At 35.2% G+C, this 23,796-nt stretch overlaps 2 protein-coding genes across 2 annotated transcripts; both read right to left on the reverse strand.

The window, feature by feature from the left end:
* Positions 1-780: 780 nt before the first annotated feature.
* On the reverse strand, positions 781-4,269 carry LOC117339605. The gene is made up of 2 exons (XM_033901293.1): positions 4,139-4,269; positions 781-1,263 (listed from the first exon to the last, which is right to left on the reverse strand). The coding sequence occupies exon 2, from the start codon at positions 1,246-1,248 to the stop codon at positions 865-867; it is 384 nt and encodes a 127-aa protein (XP_033757184.1). The 5' UTR covers positions 1,249-1,263; positions 4,139-4,269; the 3' UTR covers positions 781-864.
* Positions 4,270-8,849: 4,580 nt separating this feature from the next.
* On the reverse strand, positions 8,850-15,527 carry LOC117339606. The gene is made up of 2 exons (XM_033901295.1): positions 15,448-15,527; positions 8,850-9,585 (listed from the first exon to the last, which is right to left on the reverse strand). Exon 2 carries the CDS (start codon positions 9,407-9,409, stop codon positions 8,951-8,953), a length of 459 nt encoding a protein of 152 aa, XP_033757186.1. The 5' UTR covers positions 9,410-9,585; positions 15,448-15,527; the 3' UTR covers positions 8,850-8,950.
* Between the last annotated feature and the right edge of the window lie 8,269 nt (positions 15,528-23,796).

Consider the following 23,796-nt stretch of genomic DNA (forward strand, 5'->3'; position numbering starts at 1 on the left):
ATTGTATAATTTTGTTTAAATTGCTTGCTTATTTTATGATCCATATAATAATAATGACAGACGTATTCAAAGATGCTGTTGCTCCAGCAGTTGATGGTGATGAGCGATAAAAATAGTTTTGGTTAAGATGATGATGATGATGATGATTAATGAAAGGTAATATTGAAATTTCATAGAAATTACAGTCTACATTAGCCATTGTTCTTTTTAATAGCTTGCTAGTTCAAATAACAGAAAAAATCAAAACAGTTATTTATTGAAAAAAGCTCTATGCTTGGGTTCGTTTTGTTTTGTTTTTAAATGAATTAGTCATGATTTTAAAATTGATGTTTAACTGTTATTAGCCTGATCAAATATTGACCAAATTGGTCCATGTAGATAAAGACGAAAATTTATCTATTAAAACTGTAGCTTTGTAAACAGCAACCTTAACGATCTTTAAACTTTTGTGCTAAGGACTAGACTAAGAGGTTTGCTAGGGTAATCAGAGGGCATACCATTTCTCGGTTCAGGAATACATGTACCAATCCACATAGATAATTAAGTGTTACCAAGATTTTATCGATAATCATTTATTAATCGATTTTTTTCTTATCTTATCGATACTACGATATTTAAGACTCTGACTGACAGTCGGCTTTGTAAGGGAGGTCCAGTATCGCCTTACTCTTATACAAATGCTACACAATTATCATCATATTATGACTGTAATTTACACCCACCCGCAGTATGTTGTAACAATACACAGGTATGAATGTACACAACATAATTAATACCGAATTGCAGCAGTAAACTTTTTATTTCATGTTTTATTTTGAATAATTAAAACGAAATTTAATATTTAAAGTCTTCATTCGATTCTTCTTAATTCCCTGTCTCGAAGTCAGCGTCATCATTAGACATAAACCCAGGGTGTAGGTCGTCGGTTTGGAAGTCAGCGTCATCCTTAGACATTACGTCTGGGTGTACGTCGTCGCTTTGGAAGTCAGCGTCATCCTTAGACATAACTCCCGGGTGTATGTCGCCGGTTTCGAAGTCAGCGTCATCCTTAGACATTACGCCTGGGTGTATGTCGCCGGTTTCGAAGTCAGTGAAATCCTCAGACATATCCTCCAGAAATTCGTCCAAGTCGTGTTCCGAAAAGTCTGCCAACTCTTTTTCAGTGGCTACGACGGGGACCTTTTCACCATTGGCGGACACAGCTACTAAACCGGCGGCAAACAATACAAGGAGGATATAGGTATTCATGGTAACTGCACGTGTCTGCAATAAACATCAATAGAAAAACATATTATACTTAATAGGTCTCGCTTTTATTTGCACAAAGGTATCATTATTAGCGTGTCTTCTGAGGATTACAGTAGAATCACTTCATAATCAAACATATAGAGTGTTAGCCTGATTATAATATATCCAGGGGCCTCTAAACAAATCAAGTCAAAACAGTGATATTTTACAAACCTTTACATTCCTACTATGGTGCAGTTTGACAAAAGTAACTTGTATCATGGCAAACCTTATGACTTGCTGTTGATATGTAATTTGTTAAGCTGTTTTTAGATTTCAACACAACATGTAAAAAATGCATATTTCAGGGTAACATAATAAACTCATTTGTATCGCATATATTGCACAAAATAGCCATGTCAAATTGTCCATAAGAGTCTAAGGAACAAAATAGGAGCATTGGTTTGACCGGATTTGACTTTCTTATATTATAAACATTGTTTTTATTATGACATTGAAATGCAATTTGAGGTTGTGAATGATATCACACAAATATGGCATACAAGGAGGTATTTTAAACATCAAAAATCCTCATATCAGTTATCTCTAGTTATGACAGGAAGACTGTTTTTAGAAAAAAAAAGGTTCAACCATTGAGTTTGGGGTAAAATATGCATATTCCTGAAAAAAGCCCCAAACTCACCAAATAAACAATTTGATTAAAAAGGTCCTTTTTACTTTAATTAGATGTCTTAAAGTATGATATAGGAGCATTTCTATTGATTGAAATGCCTCCCTTTATGCAATATTTGTGTAATATTATTTACAGCCGCCATTTGCATTTCAAGATCAAAACAGAATAAGTGAGTATACGTACATAAAATCTTATTCGGTCAAACAAACGCTCCTATCCTGTGCTATATACACTTGTGAGCATAACAGCTTAGCTACTTATCCAGTTAAGTCATTTTTGTAACTGATAATTTTTCCATCTGCATCTTACAATAATGTAACTCTACAGAAAAAAATGTTAGCATATACAGAAAAATTGTTGACTATTTTAAGAAAGTACATGTTCAAACAAACATTTTGGTGTATTACATGACTTTTTTGTGCGGCTTTTTAGATATTTATTCGTGTTTGAAATTCAACATTATTTTGCTATAAAGATGACCCTTAACAATAGTGAAATTACACTTATATTGTGTTATCCCGAGGATAACAGGTAAACCTGTGTAATCCCATCCCGCGAACAACATGTCAACGACAGTGTCATCTCCTAAAGTGTGTTATTCCTAGCATAATAAATTACCAACAATGTAATCGCTCGTATAGTGTGTTATCCCGAGGTTTTAGTTTTGTTTTGTTTAACGTCCTATTAACAGCCAGGGTCATTTAAGGACGTGCCTGGTGTCGGAGGTGGAGGAAAGCCGGAGTACCCGGAGAAAAATCACCGACCTACAGTCAGTACCTGGCAACTGCCCCACGTAGGTTTCGAACTCGCAACCCAGAGGTGGAGGGCTAGTGATAAAGTGTCGGGACACCTTAACCACTCGGCCACCGCGGCCCCTTCTTATCCCGAGGATAATAGATGAACTACATAGTAATCATACTAACACTTTCTATCCCGAACAACAATGTAATCAGTAAAACATTTCTTCAAAAGCTTAAGCGGGTGTTTTTGTAGCTTAAAAATAGCTAACGAGAAAAAAACGAAATATCATATACAACGACTACGAGTGTGTGTCAAGGGTTTCGATCGAAATAGAAAAAGATATTCTGATGATGAATGGCCTTAGTTTGTGTTAACGTGTGTTCTTTTAAGATATTAAGTTGGATGTAAAAATTTGACCTGAAATGAAATGTCGCTAATTCATATGCAATACTGACAACTTCGAAAATATAGCAATTGATTACAAATAAAAAAAAATGATAAGTTAATTATTTCCAAAGGAAAAAAAATGATGAAAATCTATATGTATAATTTTACGACAAAAATTACGTGCGAACTTCTACTTCATTATCGTTTCCAGGATCTTGTGAAATGGACTTTAGGAGTTAGCCAATCAAAATGCATTGGACCACTTGATTAAAAAATAGCCCCGGTCAAAGGTCACTGTGTCAACCAATCAAAACACATTGAGAGTCTATTCCACATGTGATATAAACTTCATGTTATTCAACATTTGTAATTATTATTTTATATTTAACGTTACATATTTTTGCTGTTTTCCCCAATGCTTCATAAGAAGATAACATAGAAAGATATTAAATAGACTTGTCTTAAAAACCCGCAGTGTACTCTATATTGTCCCTCAGTAATTCTAGACATTAAATGTATTTTATCTAGACACTCATAACGAAGAAAGTGAACACAGGAAAACAAAATGGAACACACTGTTTTTTACATCCTGCATTGACAGAGCTTCAAACTCGAAATCCACGGATTTGAATTTCCGAGCCAGAAAAATATATAAAACTGAAACCACCTCGCCAAATGAACCACCTTAAAACGTTGTACATGTAGTTGTAACAGCCCATTTCCCTGACATGATTGTAGAGGCATACCGTCTATAAGAATACTGATCAACAATTAATTTACGAATATCATATATTAGACACATACAGTTAAAAAAACATATCTTAGTGAATATGATGCATTGCTGTAAAAAAAATATGAACAACTGAGAATTATCCGAACAAAATAGTCAACAGCCTTCAATGCGATTAATGGAAAGCTCCACTCTGATTGGTTCAAACAAAAGTAATCACAGTGATGATAAGTGGTTATCAAGTTGATAATTTATGATATTTCACTGGTAAATACTTTTGTATGTAATGCATGTACTGTTTAACTTAGCAACCGAGGTAAAATATACTTACTTAAGGAACCGAGAAAAATAATACTTACCTCAAGAGCTGAGGAATTGAATTCGGGTCTTCAGTGTATGATCAGGTATCAATGATGTTGTGCGACAAAAACACTTAATTTATAGAGGACAAGACATGTGTTTAAATTTCATTGGCCAACACCTAGCCAAGTAAGGGCACTGCCACGTATATCATATCGCATCTGTTAATCATTTGATTAGTCATTCATTTCATGAATTTCTTAATTGATATTTTATAATCATTAAAACCAAATGTTTCAAAGTTAAACAGATGTTACAGAAGGGGTCGCGATACTAATTGCTTAGGAGTTCGACAGAAAATATTGCCGAGAGACGTCGTCAACTTCTAGCATTTAAAGAAGTACCGAACACGTCAACACAAAAAGAATAATCCGGTTGCGAATGCATGCATTCCCCAAGTCCCTTAATGATCATTTTACTCCGGAAACATTGAAACTAACACCAGTATATTCCAGTGATCGTAACGTATACAATTTCATATCATTAATTGTATCGAATAACTCTTTTAATAAGCCGAATATGAACAATTGACCTGGTCATAATAATGAAACATTCTGAATCTATCGATGTTCCACTATATAAAATAGTTTTGGCGCCTAGCCCTACCCTTTTTCTTTGTGGGTTCCTCTCCAATACAATTCCTTTCTAATCGGTCAACTTATCTTATTCTATAAGTCGGAACTCTCACACAGGGGTGTGGGGATGGTAAAGACAGCTGATAAACGCTAAATGACGCTACTCACAATAACATAACGTCTTTTTTTTTTTACATGAGTAACCAAGTCGGAAATGACATCATCAATTTTGACGCAAATGCCAGGGAGCATTGCAGATAGCGCGATGAAAAACTGAAAAACTTTCATTAAAACTCACATTGTCTTGCACTTTAACAAACATGGCTGATGGCGGTATGCGAGGGTAGTGAACTTAACGAGGGAATTAAAGATGAGGAAAATCCTATCCAGAGATTTAGGTGGCGGTATGCGAGGGTGGCGGTAGATTCGGGTTGCGATAGGTCGAGAGTAAACTGTATGTGAGCAAATTAATCAAATATGAATCTGTTCCGCGAACAAGAATATATCAAACATAGGATAGAAACTGTATCAGTTACCCGGATAAGAAGTCTACAATAATTTCTTAAGAGGGCATAGTTCCAATAACGATAAGTAGACAACGTTTTATACTCGTTTATTATTGTTTTATGTGCTCTTGAGACACATTCAACATGAACTGCTATAGTAGCTGCCGGCAATCACGGTGCATGTTTGTCTTCTTCAGCCCTGCGTACTTATATGGTGTGGAATTCAGTCACGTGACTAACCCTAGTTAAAGTGACTGAATCAGGCTTGCTGTTGGTCGTAGCGTCCCCTGGCCTAGTAAAGTACGGATTTTGTCGGCGAGATACATTTCATCTTTCCTAAATGACGACACATTTACTTAGAGTATCGGTCAAGTTTGTTTGGTTGGTACATATCCACTTCAATTATATCAAAGTGTATGATTGTGTCAGCAATGTAAAACAGGACAACAAGTCGAAGGAAAGATTTAAACGTCGTCTGAAAAATTTGGAATGTCCTGTGGGTAAACTATATTTAAAGAGCCGAAAGACATCTTATTTCAGTAACGCCGATTTTTAGAAATCGATAAAAAAAAAAAAAAAAACTGTATATAAAGCAATCATAATCTCATTGCAATGCTCCTTTTACAGAATTGCTCTTACTTGTTAATAATTAATCTCTTTCTTACAGAAGTAAAGTTCGAAACTGTACCTGTCAAATTCTCATTAGACATGTCTCTACTTGCATGTAAATACATGATGTCCTATCTATCGAGCGTATACTCGATACTTTAATATTAACAGTGCCATGTAGACAACTGCATTCTAGTGTATGCCTAATGGCTCTGTTGTCACTACTCTATTTATTTCGAGATGTTGACGGCGATGCATTTTTATAAATAGTGCTAGATATTTTAGATAGCGATACAGAGGCCTATACCGTAACATTTTCTGTTAATATGCGGTTGTAAGAAAACACTCATTTAAACTAAAGCAATATTTCGGATCTCTATGCAAATTAGACATTAAAAACGGTTGATATATGGATTATTTCATAGAGCCTATGGCATTGCATAAACATATCATTCCATCGCTGTTTTAACCTCGATTTTTGCTTGTTTAAATTTTTTTGTATTGGCTTTTGTTATCTTATACCTTGAAAATGTTTTTTTTTTTTTTTTTTAAATGGTGCTGGTTTCACGTGCACTTATCATTGACTACCATAAAGAGGGATGCAAATCGCGGAAACTCATCAGCTAGGTAAGTAAGCATGCAAATCCTAATGACGACAATTAAGCTTCAGTGAAATTCGGTCAACATATCTTGGGAAATATATATATATATTTATAAATCTTTCGCACAACAATCAATCCATCATTTATATCCATTGTTTAAAAAACATAGATTTTCGAAAATTATAAGCATGTATTCTGCTTGAATATAGATCATTCATGTAAACAAGGCAAAGTTTCCTTCTGAAGCAGGGCGGAATGGAACAATGATTTGGTCATATAGTTTTGAATACATAAATAAATTATTGGTCGCTGTAAGTAAGACAAATACTTTTATAGCGGATTTATATTGTCTGCTCCAAAATTTTAGACAATTCCATAATTTCATAAAGGGATGTTTTCCGGCATGATAACCTGTCTTCGTTGTCGATCTTTCATGCCATGATAGTATATGCAACGTATTTAATATCGATACATATATTGCGCGTATTCGTATATGTGGTCGTTGTTGAATTACATGCTAAAAGAGAAGATGACCACTCCTGGCGTATACTCAACACAATATCTCTTAGTATTAGATTTATTACAGATAACTTTTCGTCGCAAGAACAATATCAATAGACTAATAATAGTCTTTGAATTGTAAACAGGTATGTTTATTTGTGTAGGTAAGTAACTCTTACAATTTTTGATTATTAACATATAAATAATCGAATATTCTTGGTCGTTGGATAATCTCGTTGAAAATGTATTATGTCAACACTTGAGCAATCAAAGTGTCCGTTAGGATATCGACAATGATGGAATATAAAATTGAAACAAAACAAAGGACTAATAGCACATTTTAACACGAACAAAACAGAGGACAGATAGCACACTTTACCACGAACAATAATGCACACATAAACAAGACAACGAAAACAAACTGTCTCTATTATAAAATACTCAGGGATTTGGACTCATTACTCTTATACCTGCTTTCGTTTTCTTAAAGACGAAACATAGATATGTGTCGAAAAGACTGGGATATCAGTCGCATAATCCGTGACGTGGTACCCTCAAATCTGACATCGATTAACAAAACGACAGCGCGATTTTTAATGGACTTCTTAACGCAATTCAGATTGTTCTGTCTTTTCTTAGTAAGTTAAATTTCCATAGCTGTTATTTATTCATGTTTCATTTTCCTATCAATATATCGACATTTAAGACAAAAATTAAAAGGCGGATTTGTAGGATAGTCCATTTTCGCCTCTTTTACTAAACCACAAAATTGCCATCATCTCACTCCTGTATTAACACTAAACCACAGTATGTAGTCACAATACACATGTATACATCTGACTACTGTATTTACACTAAACCACAGTATGTAGTCACAATACACATGTACACATCTGACTACTGTATTTACACTAAACCACAGTATGTAGTCACAATACACATGTAAACATCTGACTACTGTGTTTACACTAAACCACAGTATGTAGTCACAATACACATGTAAACATCTGACTACTGTGTTTACACTAAACCACAGTATGTAGTCACAATACACATCTAAACATCTGACTACTGTGTTTACACTAAACCACAGTATGTAGTCACAGTACACATGTATACATCTGACTACTGTATTTACACTAAACCACAGTATGTAGTCACAATACACATTTATACATCTGACTACTGTGTTTACACTAAACCACAGTATGTAGTCACAATACACATGTACACATCTGACTACTGTATTTACACTAAACCACAGTATGTAGTCACAATACACATGTATACATCTGACTACTGAATTTACACTAAACCACAGTATGTAGTCACAATACACATGTATACATCTGACTACTGTATTTACACTAAACCACAGTATGTAGTCACAATACACATGTATACATCTGACTACTGTACACAATACACATGTACACATCTGACTACTGTATTACACTAAACCACAGTATGTAGTCACAATACACATGTACACATCTGACTACTGTATTTACACTAAACCACAATATGTAGTCACAATACACATGTAAACATCTGACTACTGTATTTACACCAAACCACAGTATGTAGTCACAATACACATGTATACATCTGACTACTGTATTTACACTAAACCACAGTATGTAGTCACAATACACATGTATACATCTGACTACTGTATTTACACTAAACCACAGTATGTAGTCACAATACACATGTACACATCTGACTACTGTTTTTACACTAAACCACAGTATGTAGTCACAGTACACATGTATACATCTGACTCCTGTATTTACACTAAACCACAGTATGTAGTCACAATACACATGTATACATCTGACTACTGTATTTACACTAAACCACAGTATGTAGTCACAATTCACATGTACACATCTGAACAACAAAATCAATACCGAATTTCAGCTGTCAAATTTTTATTTCATGTTTCATTCAGAACAAATAAACGGATTTCAATGTTCTATTGGTTCTTCTTTGGTCAAGCCTGGAATTCAGCGTCATCATTGGACATTACGCTTGGGTGGCAGGAAGACAGCGTCATCCTTGGACATTATGCCGGGTTGTATGTCGTCGCTGTGGAAGTCAGCGCCATCCTTGGACATTATGACCGGGATTATTTCGTCTCTGAGTAAGTCAGCGCCATCCTTGGACATTACGACCGGGATTATTTCGTCTCTGAGGAAGTCAGCGCCATCCTTGGACATTACGACCGGGATTATTTCGTCTCTGAGGAAGTCAGCGCCATCCTTGGACATTATGCCCGGGTGTATGTCGTCTCTGAGGAAGTCAGCGCCATCCTTGGACATTACGACCGGGATTATTTCGTCTCTGAGGAAGTCAGCGCCATCCTTGGACATTATGCCCGGGTGTATGTCGTCGCTGTGGAAGTCAGCGCCATCCTCGGACATTATGATCGGGAGTATTTCGTCTCTGAGTAAGTCAGCGCCATCCTCGGACATTATGCCGGGTGTATGTCGTCACTGAGGAAGTCAGCGTCAGGTATATGTTTCTGCTCTCCCAGCTTTTTTTCATTGGCTTTTTCGGGGATTACATCGTCACCATTGGCGTACACGGATGCTACACCGGCGGCAAACATTGCAAGGAGGAGATAGGTGTTCATGGTAGCTGCACGTGTCTGCAATAAACATCAAGAGAAACAACTATTATCCTTAATGAGTCTCGCTTATATTTGCACAAATCATAGTGTGTCTCCTGAGGAGAACATATAGCACATAACAATTACCAATATAATATGTTATCCCGATTATAACAAGAAAACTCAATTGCAATCACCAATATAATGTATTATACCGAAATAAGTGGGGAACCACAGTGTAATCACACATATAGTAGTATGTTATCCCGATTATAACAGGAAAACCAATATGAAATCACAAATATAATGTGTTATCCCCTGTATAATAGGTGAACGACAGTATAATCACAAAATATCGTGTGTTATCTCAGGAATAACAGGTGAAGCACAGTGCAATCATGCATAAAGTGTATTATCCCGATGATGATAGGTGAACCAAAGTCAAATAATACATATTTTGTGTTATCCCGATGATAATAGGTGAAGCACGGTGCAATCATACATAAAGTGTGTTATCCCGATGATAATAGGTGAAGCACAGTCAAATCATATATATTGTGTGTTATCCCGATGATAATAGGTGAAGCACGGTGCAATCATACATAAAGTGTGTTATCCCGATGATAATTGGTGAATCATAGTTAAATCATATATATTGTGTGTTATCCCGATGATAATAGGTGAAGCACGGTGCAATCATACATAAAGTGTGTTATCCCGATGATAATAGGTGAAGCACAGTCGAATCATATATAGTGTGTGTTATCCAGATGATAATAGGTGAAGCATAGTCAAATCATACTTATTGTGTGTTATCCCGAGGATGAAAGGTGAGCCACAGTCAAATCATACATATTGTGTTATCCCAGGGATAATAGGTGAAGCACAGTCCAATCACACATAAAGTGTGTTATCCTGAGTAAAACAAGTAAACCACAGTGAAAGATAACAAGAAAACGTTAAAAAGACATAGATAACTTGCAAACCCGTATTGTACTTCACCTTAACCCCTTAGTAATTTAGATATTAAAGGTACATTGTATATAGACACATATATACTAGGTTGATAATGCCATTCTTTTCCTCAACCCCGTCTTTGACTGAGCTTCCGACGGAAGATGTACGGAATCAAATTACCGAAACAGAAAAATACATAAAACTGAAAATATTTCGCCAAATCAACACCCCAACAAGAAATGTTTCGATGTAGTTGTGATAAAGAACCAAGTAGTGACAGATTGTGTACTAGAATACTACATTAAAGTACGACAAAAACTTTACAAAATCACCATATGTTAGTGTATACGATGCATTGTGTCTTTAGACAGGAAAAACATACAGACCCGTGTACATTCGCAGTTCCGATTTAAGCGTAGCGTTTCCGTAGCATTACCGTACCATTTCCGTAGCATTACCGTAGCATAACCGTACCATTTCCGTAGCATTTCCGTAGCACTTCCGTAGCATTACCGTACCATTTCCGTACCATTTCCGTACCGTTTGCGTCCACTCACCGTAGCATTACCGTAGCATTTGCGTTTACCTATTTTCACTCACAGACCGTCTCATAACCGTTCGGTAGAAAATTTTGCGGAATGTATTTTTTATCGAAACAAAATTTAGTTAAATATACTTACCGAACGTCAAAAAAGAAATGTAGCGACAGCAAATAATTTTATAAGGAGGTGAGAATTACATAGATACGGCTATAAATCTGTCTGTATCTTTGTATAGAAAAAATAACACTCTCACAAAAAACAAGTCAAGTCATATGGTCCATCAATCTTAGTGTAATAAAAAATGGCGGATCCTAGTAGTAGTCGACGCATTACGATGGAAACCAAGATGAAGATCGTGTTAAATAAACAATAGTACCTTTACTGTGCTATAGTCTAACCTTTAAAACAGTTACATATCATATGCACTGGTCAGGCTACATGTATAGGGTACAAATGGTCCAGACAGTATCACACAGGTAAACTAGGGTAGTTAGACTTAATTAACAGCAATGATACAAACAACACAGCATGTTGTATACAGGTAAACTAAAGGTAAGGTATTTTGTGGACCAAGTGATATAGGTGTGAAAGGTAGAACAATAAGAGATAATTATAGCCTACAGGTAAGGCTATAGACTGATTCATAAAACGTCCAACTTTAATGAGAATGTCATCGTGATCTATGGAGTTATTCATTATTTATTTCAATTTTAAAACCAAAAGGTCTAATCACAGAATTGATAACAAATTGATAAAATCAGAGACGTATATATCACATGTGTGATATATATATATGTCTCTGATAAAGTATAACAAGAGTAAATTAATTACATAGTAAGAGCAAATACGGTATATAAAGTGCATACACATGTGATATAGAAATGATGTCCTAAATAGAAATCATCCAGACAATCAAGTAAATCTTGTTATGAACAGTAAAAAAGAGACCTAATTCTGAAAACAAATCTTCGTCCGACATAAATCTCTCGAGTGAAACGTTAAAAAAACTGTCGGGAACATGACGAAGGTAGTTAAAATTAATTAGAACTTTTTTAAGAACATTACAATTTCTTACAATAATCCAGCATTTACAGGGATAAAGCAAGGTTGAGCTACTCGACCTAGTCAAAAAAAGATGTGGAACTAAAAAGTTAAATTATCCTGTAAAAGTTCGATCAAGCAGGCTATGTACAGATTTGAATAAAACTATATGTATTAATGCCTTCATACCAGACTAGGTAAGTTGAATTGTGTGCAAATTTACATGTAATATAGACTATTATCGTTTAATTTTGATTTAAAACATAGAAATAAAAAGAAAAAGAAAAGAAAAGAAAACCTGTACAACTTCAATCTGGTGTACGAGTATTGCTTGCTATGGTGACCATATTTCAGACCAGTAATCTAACTGACTGCACTAATGTACAGAGAGCGAATAACATTTTGAAAATCCAAATATGTACATGTAGATTGGCATGACCTTACCAACCACTTATCTAACATGAAATAAAAAGTTAAGATTCGGAGTGACCCATACACCCAAGTCTTTAGCATGTGTTTCTTTCTTTAGAAATTCCTCACCCAAGCTGTCGGGATACTCAGCTGTATATATTTTGTTGCTAAACGTTATATAACAATATATTTTTTATATAAAACGTACATTTTAAAGTTTTACACCAGTCGTAGACTCTGTCAATATCGGATAGGAGTCTTAAATATAACGTGCTGCTTTACAAAATTTACCATCATCGGCAAAAAGGAAAGTTTTGAAAAAAAAATGTAAAAGAGAGGGTGAATCATTTGAGTCATCATTTTGTAAGTCATATTCAACTTGACATTTTTATATTTTCCCTCATGAAAGTAAGAACAGGCTACTGCTATAGTTTAAACTCACTCAGGTGTAAAATTTGACATGTTGGCCTGGTAATACAGGTAAATTTCTATATGTTGGCTCAGTGAGAATGAGCAATAATTGGACCCCGGGGGGTTAATTGGGGACAGGTCACCTGGCCAGGTATACCATGTGCCAGAAACAAAAGAGCTAGCCTGATCAGCATCTTACAGGTAAGGTGTGATAGGATGCATGTCCTCAAGGCTGTAGGGTTGCATATTGCGCCCAGTTGGCCATTGGCAACAGGCCTTTCCTAGATGTTTGGCTTCAATGTAATGTACATGTAGTCTGGACATGTACATTTATTTGTACATGTCTCAAGATCTGTCGACAGAACATACAATGTATAAATCATATAGATGACATGTACTGTAAAAGAAACATTCAAGTTTAGAATAACAATGTAAAAGCCAAAACTTTAGTGAAGTAACATTCAATAAAAATTTAAAATATGAATATTTTGTCCGACAAAATATTTACATGAAGTACATGTACACCTGAGTCAGCCATTATTAGGCCTCTGACACAAACAGGTGTGTTGTAATAGAAGCATGTAAATGATTAAAATGATTGCAAACAACATCAAAATTAATTTCAAGGGTAGATTCTTCACTCTACACTGTTGAAGTCTTTATATATTGAAACAATGTATTACCTGGTTATGTCCTTTGTGACAATCAGTTAAAAAAAACAGTTGTGAACTAATTATCGTGCATCCCTCACTTCTCCTTGGGTGCAAAGGTTAACTGATTGTCTCTCAACTGAAGGTTAGATCACAAAACAAGTCCATTAATACAGATTTTCAGAGTGTTATCCATTATCACGTAAACACACATAGTCCGCTCCATTGCAGACGTGTGATATACACGTATGTGATTGCACATGTACATTGTATATTCTTAAGTATATAACTATTGATATCTTGTTTTTAGTTTTTATCCCTCCCCATGCCAGAGTTTCCTCTGATCCGACATCAGACTTTTAAACAAATCGTCAATGCATACACACCAGTAATATGTACCAGTGATTGTTATATATAGACTTGCCAGACATGTACTTGTACTTGACTTAATTGTCCCCCTAACTTGTTGCCATGGGTACTAATCCCCCTCCCCACCACCATCAACTTCACCTGATGGCCATGGATATACACTTGATTAGGAGTCATCGGGCTCAGGTGTATAAGTCATCACCACACCTGGTCAGTTTCTCCTTTTTACAATTAGCCCTATAGGGGGTCTATTCATAGCCTGGTCAATCTGTGTTCAGAAATCTTGATATGTTTACCTGTACCTAAATTAACACTTTGATACAAGGTTTTCAATTCAATTAGTTGATTTCTTAAACCTTACGGTTTATCAGTACAAATGCAGTGAATAAATGCAGTGAAAATAAAGATAAATACATAAAAACACAACAATAAAGTTCGGACACACAGAGACAACACATACGCGACCGCAGCGCTAGTGTAGAGAGTGATTTTATTTTAAAATTAAATGCTATCGTCTTTTGTTGCCGAGAATAATAAATTTTCCTAAATTTGAAAGATCCTTATATGACCTTAATATTTCCGATTTCTAAAAGTTGTACAATTTTTTTTTCATACGGAGGTTTTCTATAGTAGTACAATTTGATAAAACGTTCTTCCACTTCCCGATACAACATTCACTCCATCAAACACCATTGCACTGTCGTTTTTACGTGTTCGCTTCGTCTAGGATCCGCTTTTTTATAAGAACCAGATAATTTATTCAGAAACGGTCGATTATTTGTGAGCGTCAACCGTAGCATTACCGTAGCATTACCGTAGCATTACCGTAGCACTTCCGTAGCATTACCGTACCATTTCCGTACCATTTCCGTAGCATTACCGTAGCATTTCCGTAGCACTTCCGTAGCATTACCGTACCATTTCCGTAGCACTTCCGTAGCGTTTGCGTTTAAGACGGAACAGCGAACGTACACGGGTCTGTACAATAGAAATGAAAAGGAGAATATCAGTATATAAATTTAAACAAGTGAAATGTATTTTATAGTTTAATAAAAATGATTTAATTTCGCTTCTATTGATTTCGTTTTCTTAAAGACGAAACAGAGATGTGTCAAAAAGACTGGGAATCAGTCGCATACTTCTTGACGTGCTACCCCCAAATGGGACATCGATTTACAAAACGACAGCGCGATTTTGAATGGGCTTCTTTACACAATTCAGACTTTTTTCGTCTTTTCTTAGTAAGTTTAAATTCAATAACTGTTGTCAAATGAATATGTTACTAAAGAAATTACAATTTACATTGCGAGATCGGAACAAAAACAAGAAGGCTGCAAATGCATTAAATAAAACGCTCATTTCCGATTGGTCAAAACAAAAGTAGTCATAATGAAAGTTGTTAACAAATTGATAATTTATGATATTTCACGGATAAATATGTAATAAAATACAATAATTACCTTAGAAACTGAGGTAAAATATTATACTTACTTTAGCAACCGAGATAAATATATACTTACCTCAACAACTGAGGAAATTAATTAAGGTCTTCTGTGTGTGATTAGGTATCAATGACGTGATGCGATCAAAGAAACACGCTATTTATAGAGGACAAGATACCTGTTCAAATTTCATTGGTAATCGGTTAGCCCAGTAAGCATAATGCCACGTATATTACATCACATATATGAATCATGTAATTAGTAAATCATTTTTTATAAAAGTCTTAATTGCTATTTTATATTAACTAAAACAAAATGTTCAAATTTAAAATGATGTAACAGAACGGGTCGCGATAACAGCTGCTAAGCAGTTTGTAATTTTGAAAATATTGCGCTAGAGACGTTGGTATCTGGTAATTAAGAGAAATACCGAATGCTTCAACAAGAAAATCATAATCCGTATGCGTATGCATGCATTCCTTTAACGTTCATCATACTGATATAAGTATAAGCTTATTCCGGATATGTGCAAACTAACACCAGTATATTCCAGTGATAGTAACGTATGTTATTCCAGATATTAAGGCATTTATTGTATCGAATGACTTTCTTTCCACAGAATTGATATGAACAAATGACCTGTCGTAATATATAACATTCTGAATCTCTAAATGTTGAATATATAGAGTTTACACAACAAGGGGCTGTCGGATATGGAATTCAATTCACTCTCGAGTTACTTATAGCTTTAGCAAGTATCTTGTGTAACTTTAAAACGATAATTACCGAGGGTAATTGAATACACTTACAACATACGCAAAGAAGGCGAAGTATGCAAACCTCAGTTCACAAACCTTTTTCACCTGATGATATGTAAGTTGTCGATACAGTTCGACTCTACAATATCGCTATATTCCCCATCCATTTGACCATTGGATTTCCCCGCACCCGACCACTTTTCCTCTTTTTTTTCTTTTTTCCCTTTTTCTTTCCCTTTTTTCACCCATCCCTTCTGTCCTATATACATCCACTTCATTTTTTTCCTTTTTTTCTGCCGATGTTAGAGTTTTGTGTTGAATTGGTGTATTTTGTAGCATTTCTTCTAAATGCAATATGAGTTTTACAAATGTACAAACACACGTTTCATTGATACTTTCATACTTTTTGCAAACCTGTTTCAAAGTAATCTGCAATAGACATACTCTCGTTCAGCAAGCCTATGTATATCATCCTAGTATTACTTAAATGCTATTAAATACCATATCACATAGAATGAAAGTGGGTCTGTTCTATGATATTGCTAACAGAGGTAGAAATGTGCATGTACACAACTGCACTATCTAGCTATGACGAGGCATTGATAATTATGTTGTACTTTTATTACAGTGTCAATGTTCTCCCTATCCTTGCATGTCTTATATTTCTAGACAAGATTCCAAAGGTAAAAAACAACGACCCTAACATACATAGTCACCAGCAAGCCGGATCTTATTATCTATATATTTTCATTGTTTTATTGTCACTAATAGCTACTCTCTGGCTCCTTTTCCAGTGCGGCGATGTTGAATTAAACCCTGGGCCAACTGCAGATATAGACACTTCAACTTCTTCTTCAAAAACATCGAAAAGTTTTTCGAATCAAAGTAATTTGTCTTTTGTCCATTTGAATGTTCAAAGTCTGAAACAGAAAATAGATATATTACATACAGAGTTAAGGGAATGTAGTATCCTGTCCTTCACGGAGACCTGGCTCAGTGATTCAGATGATAATGCGTCTTTAAACCTTCCTGGCTTTCATAACCCTTTCTGTTTCTTCCGGGATAATCGAATAGGGGTCGGAATTTCTGTGTATGTTTCAGACAAATTAATTGTAAATAGACGAAATGATCTTGAAGTGGAGGACGTAGAAAGTGTGTGGGTTGAAATAGCTTCAAAACAGTCAAGATATGTATTTGGTACTTTTTATAGACCCTCGAATTCAAATGGTCAACTCTGGAATAGAATTGAACTATCGATTGTCAAGCCTTTAACACAAATATCCGCGATATAATAATAACGGGTGACTTCAATGTAAATGTTTTACAAAATCATCCCCATCAAGGTCACCTATCTAATATAATAACAACGTATAACCTTACCCAATTAGTAGACGAATGTACACAGAAAATAGCTCGTCGTTGTTGGACCTAAATTTTGTAAGTAATAATTCAATATTGAATCGGAAATACGTTGGAGAATCCTTCCTGGATCAACCAATGAGATACCATTGTCCTGTATATGGCATTTTCAATAATCCAAAAGTTCTATCAAAGTCATTTACACGTAAAATATGGATGTATAGATACTCCAATTTTGAGCGGTTTAGAACATTGTTATAAGAGACCGGCTGGTCATGTCAGAAATAAGGAATATCTGCATTCCAAATAAATCTGTTACAGTTAAAAGTAGAGATATTCCGTGGATGTGTTATGATATTAGAAAGAAAATTACTAAACGTAAAAAAAATGTAAAATAGGACAAAACTAAGTAATAGAGAAATAGATTGGTTAGAATTTAAACGTGTACGTAATAAATGTGTTGACATGATAAGGCAAGCGAAAGATAGGTATTTCAATAAACTTACTTCCCAATTAACGGAAAATAATAGAAATAAGTCATGGTGGAAAGTTGTTCATAATTTCATTAAACCAGACCCTGAAAATCATCAAATTCCTCCTGTAGTGTTTGATGGGAGATATTAAGATGATGACACTAACAAAGCTAACGTGTTCAATACCTACTTTTCTAGTCAATCGTCAGTGGACGATTCTGCTTCACTTCTTCCAGAAGATAATTCCAGCATAACACCGAACAACCTTAATGAAATAACTTTAACAATCAATGACGTAAAAGATGTATTGGTAAACCTTGATGTTTCTTAGGCCATGGTTATTCCTAGAATTCTTAAAGAGACGGCGTCATCCTTATGTGTTCCTCTTGCCTTCTTGTTTAACAAATCACTTTTCAAAAATACCATCGCAATGGAAGGAAGCGAATGTAATGCCAATTCACAAGAAAGAAAATCGTGCTGATGTTAAAAATTATCGTCCACTATCTTTATTGAGTGTTATTGGGAAGGTTTTTGAACGCTGTGTTTTTAAATATATACATAACTTCTTCTGTGACAACAATCTAATAACTAGTCGTCAATAAGTGTTTACCCCTGGATATTCAACTATAAACCAACTTGCTAGTATAGCTGATGATATTGGTAAAGCCTTAGATACAGGCAAAGAAATTCTAGTTATCTTCTGCGACGTAAGTAAACCTTCCGATCGAGTCTGGCATCGAGGTCTCCTTTTCAAACTTTCCAAATTTGGTATTTCTGGTAGCTTAATTAACTGGTTTGAAAATTATCCCAATGGAAGGGTGATTTTAAATAATTCTGTACATAGTAGATGAAAATCCCATCACGGCACATGCCATTCTAGAGTCAGGTATCAACAAAATTCATATATGGTCCCGTCAGTGGCTTGTAGACTTCAATCCCCAAAAAACTAAAACTATGGTAATAAGTCGAAAAAGAAATCCCATTAACCATCCCTATATATATATGAACGTTACTCCTATAAATAATGTATCTCCTCATAAGCACCTGGGTGTGTTTTTCTTAGGAGATGGTCGTTGGATAGATCAAGTAAATTACTTTGTTGCCAAAACTTCATCTAAAATCAATATAATGAGATCGTTGAAATTTCAGTTAGACCGAAAAACTTTGCAAACTATGTATTTCTCTAAGAACACTCCCTGAATATGCCGATATTGTATGGGGAAAATTTCTAAATATTTGGAAACATTTTGATATTGAAGCTGCACGTATAGTAACTGGCGCTACAAAGCTAACCAGTACTGATAAATTGTTCAATGAGGTAGGATGGACTAGTTTATTTGATCATAGACAAAATCGAAAAATTCTTCAATTTCATAAAATGTTCGGAGGGACATAACTACGATACAAGAAACCCGGACCAAACATTTGTCACTCCAATATTGTGCAAAACTGCTTTTTATAAACAAGCGTTTTTACCCTCTACAATAGATCAATGGAATAAACTTCTACCTCAGGTTCGATCAAACCCATCTGTTTCTGCTCTAAAAGCTTACCTCGATCAACAGTTAAGCAGGAAAATACCTATCCACTACACATTTGGAACCCGAAAGGGCCAAATTTATCATGCTCGTCTACGAATGGAATGTAGTTCCCTAAAAGGTTATTTATATAATAAACACATTCTTCAATCTCCGCTTTGTCTGTGCGGCCAAGTTGAAAACGCTACTTATTTCCTTTTAGAATGTGCCAGGTACGACGACATAAGAAGGCAGTATTTATATTCCTTACCTTTTAATATTACAACCGATATTTCGCTATTTGGGAACCAAACACTTTCACCACAAGAAAATAAATTCATCGTCTTAGCTGTTCAAGATTATATACTTAAAACAAACAGGTTTTCATAAAATTTTATTTATCCCAAAAGCATGTGTTTGTACTTAAAGTCAAGTTGTCCGTCTCAACAATCTGAACTCTACACTAAGTGTTCACCATTTTCCTTTTCTTCTCCTTGCTTAAACTTTTGTTATTCATTGTTAATATATGGTCTATATGTTGTCCATCCTCAATATATTTGCTGTCTATGATAAGGTGATAGATTTACATAAGTGTCTGAGACACTTGTTTCTATTTCCTATTCTGTACATTCAATTTTGTAACTATACATGTTTTGAAATGCCTGAATAAAAGAAAGTTTAAACCAAAAAAGGCGAAGTGTTATGACCCAAATGAAAAAGAAGCTAATAAGTATTCAAAAAATGATATTTCACATTTCCTCTTATCACTTTCCAATTCATTTAATAGTTCATAGCTGTGTTTGACATAATAATGATATTTGGAAGTCTTTATACCCTGGATTTGTCATTTTTGTTTAGTCCATTGCAAATAAAATCCGGACAACATGCGCGCAAACTATTATCTTTGCGGCGATGACGTCAGCTTCCCGCCAGGAACGTACGCACTAGCCACTGTAACTATCGGAGTTCAACACCTTGATCTGGGATGTTTCTTACAGCCTGACGTTTTGTTAATGTTTATTGCACTGGAACTACCGTGAATTGGACATGCAAATAATGACGGAAAAAACGTTCTGTGTCTCTGATGATGTTCTTCTCATCGTCAGACCACTTGCTCCTGGAACATGGTTCAATGATGATCTATCCAACCTATCGGTGGGTTATGGACAGGTCTGACAACTTACTCTGGATTCGCTAGTGCTCTTGAGATCATCTTCTTTTGATTGGTGTTGATTATGGAGGTTTTTAATACGCTGTATGTTTTTTGTGTCCAGAAATCTAAAAAGAACGAAAAGGATTACAAGCAGCATGTTTGTATCGTTAGGCAATATTGTCATTACTTTAGGTGATGAAGTGTCATATCGGCTGACCGGACGTTGATCGCAATAAAATGTGAGTGTAAAATATGTTTGTGCTTAGCTATACTTACTTGGCTTTATATTTAGTGATTCAGTCAAGATATTTTCTGGCGCTTTGATTTGTGAAGCGTTTCCCGCTAACCCCCGCCTTGTTTGTTAGACCTGCTAGCAGAATTTATCATTTAGTAAACCTATTCACGCTATCACACATTCATTGATAAATATACTAGGTTGTGCCCAACTATAGTACTGATATATAAACCAGTCAGTTGTTTAAGAAATAATTAACGATGATTCGTGTATTATTGCAGGATATACAACGAGGACGAGGATATTTTGCAATTGAATTAAAAACGAAGGCCGCAGGCCTGAGTTATTAATTAAAATTGCAAAATATCCGAGTCCGAGTTGTATATCCTGCAACAATACACGAGTCAAAGTTGATTATTTCTATTCTACCATGCACTGTTTAGTTCTGAGATCGACCTCTTTCTAATAGAAAAACAGCAAAGAAACCCCGAGAAAACCTTGTAATTTATTGCATTATTTGTTGATGAAATATACAGGCAACACAGTACTACGATCAAGAGCATCTATTATATGGCATTGATTTTGAAAATTAAAAAAAAAAGTAAAGAAAAAAAAGGGGGGGGGGGGGGGGGGGGGGCTCCGTAGGATTCGAACTCGCGTCGTGATAAAAATTTATTGAAAGACCAACCCATTGACCCACTCGGCTATAGTAACCTTTTATAAACCGGATGAATATTAGATATATAAAATTGTTACAGCCGTGACTCCCGACCGTGTATTATTGGCACGAGCGTGGGTTATTGGAAAATAATACATGGTTTTAAACCAATCAAAACTGGCGTTGCATAGCAAACATGGTAGAATTGAAAATAACAGCAGTACTGTAGAGTACAGATCTCAACTCTATTTCACGTTATGTCTTCTTCCATCATTTGATTGTATACAAAACCCTGTGCACAAACGTAAACAACGGACTGACCTTGACCTATTCTGTTTGCATTTACGTCATAGCACAAGATATACTTATGTGACGCAGCTGCAGGCGGCAGGCTAGCTCCGGAAAAGGGGGAGAGAGGCTTACTTTTGTTTTTGTTTCGATATTATCAGCTGCTGTAATGATACAGAAACGATACCGGGCCACTGCTGCTATTGTACCTGAGTCTAGTCTGATCTGAAACCGATCAAAACTAAAATTGCCATTTGTTTTTGAGATGGCCTTGATAACTCATTCCCCCATCACATAATCTGACTGTCGCCAATAGTTACCATATCTTCGTCAACTGTAACCATGTTGACAATGCATTAGACGACGTAAACAACGCACGTGAAACCTGCATGATGAAAAAAGCACGTGAGCAAAAAAGCAGTTCCAGTGAAAGTTAAACTTCTCCACGAAAGACCGGAAGGTATATCACATATATGTATCCAACAGTCAGCGCATTTATATAATGACCTGAGAGTAGAATAACACAGCGTATTGTGGTAAAAAAATGAAGATTAATAGTATATCCGTTATGCATATATTAGATGGTTCATCGTACTACTTTACTGCCATTTAAAGGACAGAATATCTATAAAACATCTCAAACAGTGTTAAATTTTAGATATACATCATATATGTGAATCGAAATAAGAATCCAGAGAGTAGGTAAAACTGTTCCCATTGGATGTTAATGCCTCTGTAATGACAACATAGAGTATGAATCATCAACGTAGCTCGCTACCTTTACCGCCCCTCCATCTTAAATGATAAGTTTGCGCCTAGCTCTCATCTTTGTTCTTTGTATTTTTCTCTAAAACACCATTCCTTTTCCGTTCGGTCACCTTATATCATCTTACTAGTCGGAACTCTGAGTAGAACAAAAAACATCTTAGTTCAAAGATATGTAACATATTTGGGTAAAGTTCCTCGCAGATGAGTATCATTTTGCATTTCGATAGATATATATTTAAAACTCAGAAGTGATAGAACCTTTCACGTTTCTCATTGTTGGTTTAGTAGTGAAATTTGGCGACCCAAACACGGACCTCTGTACTTCAAAATATTTAGAAAATTGTACTTTGGTTAATTATTTTGGATTATGTCATGCTGGGTATTCTTTGCTATTAATGTCCATGATTAAACATAAATATGTTTGCAAATTATATTAATATAAACAACGGTGACCATATTCAGTGTTTTAAAATGTATTTTGGTTGCTTATGTGAATGCATAAAGAGTAGCTACAAAGTAACAGTTCCTGGACAAGAGAACTACAATCATTTGTTAACATGGCATATCTTCAATAGAGATGAGTAGATAAAACAAATAAGTTCGGGCACAAAACAGCTCTTGATGACTGTATCAAAACTGTAAGAATTGCCAGGGCAACGGCATGAGACCTGATTCCTGTAGTTTCATATAAAATTTACAGCGTGTGCCATTAAGCTACACTTTGTGGCATGTATTACGCAGTGAGCTCAACTCAGTTATTTACATGTTTGTGAATTAAATTTCTAATTTACTGCATGTGGTATGAAAATGTAACTTTGTACTATAAATGAGTCATGATTTTAAAATTGGTGTATAGCCTGATCACATTTTGACTAATTGGGGCCATGTAGATGTATACGGCTATTTATCTTTTGCTTATTTATATTTCTATTTTTTTTTCATTAATATTCTATGCTGCTTTGTTGTCTCTTATACACTGTTCCTTTTGATATGGCAATCTCACGATCTTTAAGTTATTTTTCTCATGGCTAGACTAAAATAAACTATTTATTTTAAATAACATTGTTCAGGTGTCCTCGGATAATCAGAGTGCATATCTTTTCTCGGTTCAGGATTACATGTTCCAATCCACAAAGATACCCAGGCGGTTACCTGGACCAAGGTTATGTTTATTTATTGACCTGATGTTTTATTATCTTATCAATATAAGGACATTTA

Source organism: Pecten maximus, chromosome 12, assembly GCF_902652985.1.
Source record: "Pecten maximus chromosome 12, xPecMax1.1, whole genome shotgun sequence".
Lineage (NCBI taxonomy): Eukaryota > Metazoa > Mollusca > Bivalvia > Pectinida > Pectinidae > Pecten > Pecten maximus.

Coding starts and splice junctions, on each gene's coding strand:
- LOC117339605 (XM_033901293.1), bottom strand. CDS start 1,248: ATGAATACCTATATCCTCCTTGTATTGTTTGCCGCCGGTTTAGTAGCT.
- LOC117339606 (XM_033901295.1), bottom strand. CDS start 9,409: ATGTCCGAGGATGGCGCTGACTTACTCAGAGACGAAATACTCCCGATC.